This window comes from Limulus polyphemus, unplaced genomic scaffold (assembly GCF_000517525.1).
Source record: "Limulus polyphemus unplaced genomic scaffold, Limulus_polyphemus-2.1.2 Scaffold6620, whole genome shotgun sequence".
NCBI lineage: Eukaryota > Metazoa > Arthropoda > Merostomata > Xiphosura > Limulidae > Limulus > Limulus polyphemus.
The window spans coordinates 20,640-27,312 of NW_013672230.1; the positions used below are offsets into that span (position 1 = coordinate 20,640).

The 6,673-nt window shown below is 33.1% G+C and overlaps 1 protein-coding gene across 1 annotated transcript in view; it reads left to right on the forward strand.

Moving 5' to 3' along the window:
• Positions 1–247: 247 nt before the first annotated feature.
• LOC106473913 (serine/threonine-protein kinase pelle-like) overlaps positions 248–6,673 on the forward strand; it is a gene marked incomplete at its 3' end in the record, with an annotated part of 28,450 nt that continues 22,024 nt past the window's right edge. Inside the window, exons 1-3 of the mRNA XM_013934603.2 lie at positions 248–552; positions 2,935–3,108; positions 5,666–5,802. Coding sequence (XP_013790057.1) covers positions 396–552; positions 2,935–3,108; positions 5,666–5,802 — 468 coding nt within the window. The remainder of the gene's footprint in view (positions 553–2,934; positions 3,109–5,665; positions 5,803–6,673) is intronic.

The following is a 6,673-nucleotide window of genomic DNA, read 5'->3' on the forward strand; positions in this document are numbered from 1 at the left end:
AAGAAAATTCACACGTTTGCTCATCTCATGAAAACATGTTTTGTCAGAGCATGGCTGGTTAGAGCGGATGTTAAATGCTAACCATGTTAAATGTTAACCTGAGCACGTGATGAGTCGTGCTTACACTTTTAAGTTGTAGCTACATGAAAGTGACATGGTTGACTCACTTTTAACTTAGAAAACTATGTGATGTCACATGGCTTCACTAGAAATTATAACGACCAATAAGAAAAGACTTTCGTTCGATGCTATGTCTTCGTAAAATACACCCGCTATATATTCGTGCAAGTTTACAACAAGGAACTTTTAAACTAGTATTAGTAGAAGGCTTAAGTTATAGTAAGTATACGATCAAATATTAGTATCAACACAATTTCAGAAACATTTAAGGAAGTATGAGTAGTGAAAACTTCATGAGTGAAAATAGTAACTCTTTAAACTTTAAATTAAAAGATCAAACAGAAAAACTACGGTATATTTATGATCTCCCCTGGCCAGTCCGAAAAGAGCTTTGCAGAGTGCTTGACGCTGATGAAAAGTGGGAAGAGTTAGGTAGGCAACTTTTGATTTCATGTAATTTTTTCTTTCAAAAGAAAACAATTTGAGAAATCTCATCCCGACCTCGTTTGACAATTTGTCCATTCCAGATACCATCCTAATACTAATACTATAGCCCTCCTCTGAATCCTTTTCAAAAATCAGTGCCCTTCCTAAGGTAAGGAGCCCAGCCCCAAGAGAGCATGGTCTGGAGGTTAGGACACTCGACACACATTTTGGTCACAATCTGTCATCAAACATGCTTGCCCTTAAAGACACGGGGGCATTATATTGTGACTGTTAATCCCGCTATTCATTGATAAAAAGAGTAGCTCAAGAGTTGGCTGTGGGTGGTATTGACTAGCTGCCCTCCATCTGGTCTATCCCTGCTAAATTAGTGATGGCCAGTGCAGGTAGCTCTCACGTAGCTTTGTGTGAAATTCAAAACAAAACAAACCCAAGATTGAATACAATACTCCAAATGAGGATGATCAAATGACCTGTACAATGAAATTATAAACGTTTTAGATGTGTATTGAATTTCTGTATATTCAACCTAAAATCCTTTTTGCTGTACCACTTGTAACAGCACACTGCTAGGATGGCTAAACAATTAGAACACCAAGATCCTTTTCTTTCGTAACACTGTTAAAGTTATTTCCATCAAAATTAGTCTTGTAATTAAAATTATAATAGTCCACATGCATTACCTTACATTTATTATAATTAAAAAACATCTGACATTTATTACCCAACTCACCAAATAAATATTTTTGTAAAGCAGCAGCATCTTTCTCACAATCGCAAACTCCAAAAAACCTTAATTCACAAATTTAAGTAATTTGTTGACCATTCCTTCACCCATGTCATTGATGTAAAGCAAAAAGAGCAAAGGCTCTAAGACTGAGCCCCTGACATACTCCACTTGTGATATTAATCCAGTTTGACTGAACTCCATGTATAACAACCCTCTGCTTTCTTCCATCCAGCCTTTTTTCTATCCAATGAGCTAATCTATGCCCCCCACACCTACAACGATAATTTTTTTAAGAAGCTTTTTATGTGGTACTTTAAAAATTGAAGAAAATTTTGAATTTAATAACTCGGTCATCTCATAATTACTACTAATATTTACATTTTCAGCTAACCTATCACTGTACACTCTCACTGTAGAGTTTATCTTTAGTGTTGTCTGGTGGTCCGTAACAGATTCCAACCAAAAGTCTTTTCTCTTTATACCTTCCAGTAAAAACCCAAGTAGAATCGATCTAGTTAATAGCTCTGATATCTTCACCTTCAACAGGTTATATCTCACAATTTACATATAACGCCACTCCTTTCCCTATTTGTTTTTATATTCTATCCCGGTTAAATAACCTATAACCTGTATTTCAAAGTGCAACTATAAAAATGCAAGTTGTAACTATAAGTGTGACTCCGTGTAAGTCTGAAGGCTTAAAATGTTAAAAATCAAAAAACAGTTTTTGATAAACATGGTGGGCACAATACAGATAGCTTTGTGCTTAATAACAAACAATACATAATGTGTAATAGTTAAAACAGTATAAGTAGTTGAGTGCAGTACGTTTCTCCACATTATGGACTTACGCGTACTTGTGGTCTGACAAATTTTGACATTTTGGCCTACTGTTCTAAAAATTTACTAATTATGAGAAAATAATATATCTACTTCCTTTCACAGTGCCAAAAAATTTTGTGAATAAAGATTATTATATGAAATAATAATATAAATATTATATATGATCAATTTTCATGGAATTTAGACAAGTATGAAAATATTAATTATTGTAGCAGAGGAAATAATTTATAATCAAATGTGTTGTGTTTTATGGAAATTAGAATAACTTATTAAATATACTGTTCTTACATTTCTACTTACTCTTTCTGTAAGCTAAAAGTAAAAATAATTGTATTAACCATTCCAACCAATATCATTAATGAAAGAAACATTACAGAAAGAATAAAGAACCAATACATATGGAACACACAAACATTAGTGTTAGCTTTGTGTAATGTCACAGATTTGCTGGCTTATTAGATAAATAGCTGTGTTTCTGCTATTTGTGTTTCTGGCTTGTTGCAAAGTGGTCAGTGTCTAAAGGGAATAAGTTTGTTTTAGCAAAAGCTAACTTGATTTACTTATTTCATAACTGTTTTGAAACAACAGTTGTTTAATGCTGTGTTCTGTGTTTCTTTATAAATCAGCTTACATTGAAGTTTATGTATTCCAAGTAGTTCTTTTCTTTAGTTTCTCAGCTAATTACAAAATGTGATTATCTCAGGAAGTGTAAATAAGGAATAAACTCAGATTTATTTTAAAATTTTTTTTGTGTTTTGTTAATTGTAATAAGATTCGATGGTTTTTGTTATCTATAGGTGCACAGTACCTGGGTTTTGATATAACATCACTGACTTTAATTGGTAGAAGCAAAAGTCCAACAGATGAACTGCTTAGTAGGTGGGGCATAAAAAATGGTACAATTAATCATCTGTTTCTTTATCTTTCCAAAATGGATCATCAGAGAGCCATGTCTATTCTAAAACCTTGTGGTGAGTGTGTGTTCTGTTTATTATGTGTAGCTATCATTAGCTTTTAGAACTTTAATACAAAATATGTTTTATTGATTACGCAGGTCTGTGATGGTTTTATTATATGTTCTATAGTAATTCCTGTATGCTGAATCTGAAAATGATATCCATTTTTCTCCATCACTACAGACTTTTCACAAAATGTCCTATATACTTTTTCATAGGTGAATCATTTTCATTGAAATCGGGTCACATTTTGTTATGTTTAAAATCATGACAACCACTGGTTATAGATTTCTCTAGACCATTCTTGACGAAAGAGTCTTATCGATCATCCTAGAACCCACGAGAAACACACTGTTAGTATATAAACTGTTAACAGGCTGCATGACGTGATATTTCTGGATAGTGTTTATTTGTGTGCGCACTTTGACATTATTTTTTCTTTTCAATATTATTTATTTGTTGGTATAGCAACAAGAGGTTGTGTAAATGACCCAAACATATTCTGTTATATTTGTTGTAAATTTGATCCAAGTAAGTTTTTTTTTTCTCGATTTGTAAAAAAATCCTTACTAGATTGAAAAAAAATTAATATTGTATTTGAAATCTGCTTAGCTGAATTATGGAAAATCCGTTATTAAAACCAAAACAACTTTTCTGAAGTTTAAGTTTGCAGGCCTGTGTTATTTGTAACTTCGTATTTTAATCACTTACTTAAGTTCATGCTTATATTTTTGATATATTTACTACATTGTTTGTAGCTGCCATCAGTTGATTATTGTATTACCTCAACAAATTATATACATTATATTTGAATTCCAAAACTTCTGGGTAAAAGTGCACGAAAGCTACGTGTACAGAAATAAATGTGTCACTTTACATTAGAGTTGAATACAAATTTTCATGAACTTTTATTTTAATTTTTCATCAATCCATCCGGAATGATTTCTGTAACAAACTTTTGATTTGTTTCTGTCTATTAAAATTATTATGATCTGTGAAATAGCAAATCAGTAAATGAGTATATTATGCCTTAGTCTTCACGCTGTTATGTTTCTTTTGTAGTACCAGGGGTATTATTTGTATTTTCTAAACCACAGAAATAATCCAGATTCAAGCTCCATCTGGACTTGCCTAGTATGAATTTATGTATTTCAGAATTAATTACAAAAACTTGTAATAGCTATAGAGGAAAACTTATAATTCTCGATGGTACTTAATAGCCACCTGCTGGCCTAAATTAGTCAGTGGCAACCACTATCCCGAGCACCTTTTTAAAAAGTCATTTGAGTGTTGCATATATATGTGTGTGTTGTTTTATTTCTGTGTATTTGTTCAAGATCCCTGTAGAGCTAGCTAGTATAAAAATATGAAATGTAATGGTACTACATACAGTTCATAATCCCACCATAGTCCTAATGTAATGGTACTACATACAGTTCATAATCCCACTGTAGTCCTAATGTAATGGTACTACATACAGTTCATAATCCCACCATAGTCCTAATGTAATGGTACTACATACAGTTCATAATCCCACCATAGTCCTAATGTAATGGTACTACATACAGTTCATAATCCCACTATAGTCCTAATGTAATGGTACTACATACAGTTCTAATCCCACCATAGACCTAATGTAATGGTACTACATACAGTTCATAATCCCACTGTAGTCCTAATGTAATGGTACTAAATACAGTTCATAATCCCACCATAGTCCTAATGTAATGGTACTACATACAGTTCATAATCCCACCATAGACCTAATGTAATGGTACTACATACAGTTCATTATCCCACCATAGTCCTAATGTAATGGTACTACATACAGTTCATAATCCCACCATAGTCCTAATGTAATGGTACTACATACAGTAACCTCCATGTTTCAAAAAAAATATTTGCCTGATTTAATTTGATCAAACCATTTTTTATTAGCCCAAATTTATTTGCATGTTATCATGTGTTACAATTGGCTATGAAAAAGCTAAATAATAATACCTGCCTTTTTTGGAACTCATTTCCCCCCAAAATGGGGTTAATTCCCTGGTTTTTGTCTTCTGCAGGACATTTGGATTGAGAGTATCAAACAACGCTGCTATATAATACAATTGGTGAACCACCAGAGTTAATATGTACATTTAATTGACGTGTCTTATATTGAAAATAAATATATATTTTGATTAATGTTACAAATCTCGTGAAATCGTGATATTATTATAGTAGCATTAAAATATTTCTATTAATAGGTGTGGCTTCTGTTTTAGTTATTATTAAAGTTTTTCATGAAATCTTACAGAGCAGACATTATTTCTGACATGAGGTCTGTTTCTTGGCTGTTTAAAATGTATATAATTCTGAATGATAGATAAGTTTTGGTATTTATTGTGTGTTTCAAAACTAGTAGACGCGTTCTGTAGCTACCGATTGCACATTACAAACTGATAGTTGAAAGCGATCATAGAAACAGACTGATTTCCAGATCTAGTAACACACACACGTTCCACCTCACCTGTTTTGACTATAGTCATCTTTTGACAATCAACTTGTGTTCTTTTCTATAATTTTCCAGTTGATCCTAAGTACCACTGTTTTATAAGGAATAGCTTTCCTATAACAACGAAAATGGCAGCTTGTGGGGGAAAGGAAAATGAGAAAAATATTTCTACATCTCCATTTGGTCAGAAATTGACTACTTCAGATTCTCAGGTTTGTTTAAAGTGGCTAATATATTGTTACGTCTCTGTATGTTTGTTTGTTAATTCTTCTAAGATACAAGTCCTTTCTTTATAAAACTTGTTTATTCTTCCTCAATACAACTTTGTAATGTACTTAATTTTCACAGTTACCCACACTATAGTTCACAACAATTCACTCACTTTCTATCATGCTTAGACTTAATTGTCCGTCCCCGCAAACTATAGTTCCGATCTCTGTGTCTGTTATCCACAGTTCCCGCCGACCGTAATCGCTGTCTTTCTTTCTCTCTGCCTGCTTCGTCTCCGCTACGTCTCTGTCTCCACTACAGCTTCGACTCCGTCTGTCTCTCTCACTGTCTAGCTCACTTATATACGATAATACTGCCTGTTCTAGAAACTTCTAAGACTCTCAACACGTGCTACCAGCGTCAGTTGATGCAACGCTGTCGCAACACACTAGCGAATCTTCTAGAATATTCGTCACGTGACCCCGCTGTCGTAACACACTAGCGAATCTTTTAGAATACTCATCACGTGACCCCCCACTGTCATAACAATATATATACACCTTCATATAATGTATATGTTAGTATTTTTGTTCGGAATTGTTAGTAACTAGTGTAAGATAAAAAGCTCTGGATCCTAGATTTAAGCCATATCAAAAAGTTGACTGTTATTAGCACATTATACAGTCTATCTTATGTGATGCCGTACAGTTAAGTCAAAAAGTTGACTGTTATTAGCACATTATACAGTCTATCTTATCTGATGCTGTACAGTTAAGTCAAAAAGTTGACTGTTATTAGCACATTATACAGTCTATTTTATCTGATGCTGTACAGTTAAGTCAAAAAGTTGACTGTTATTAGCACATTATACAG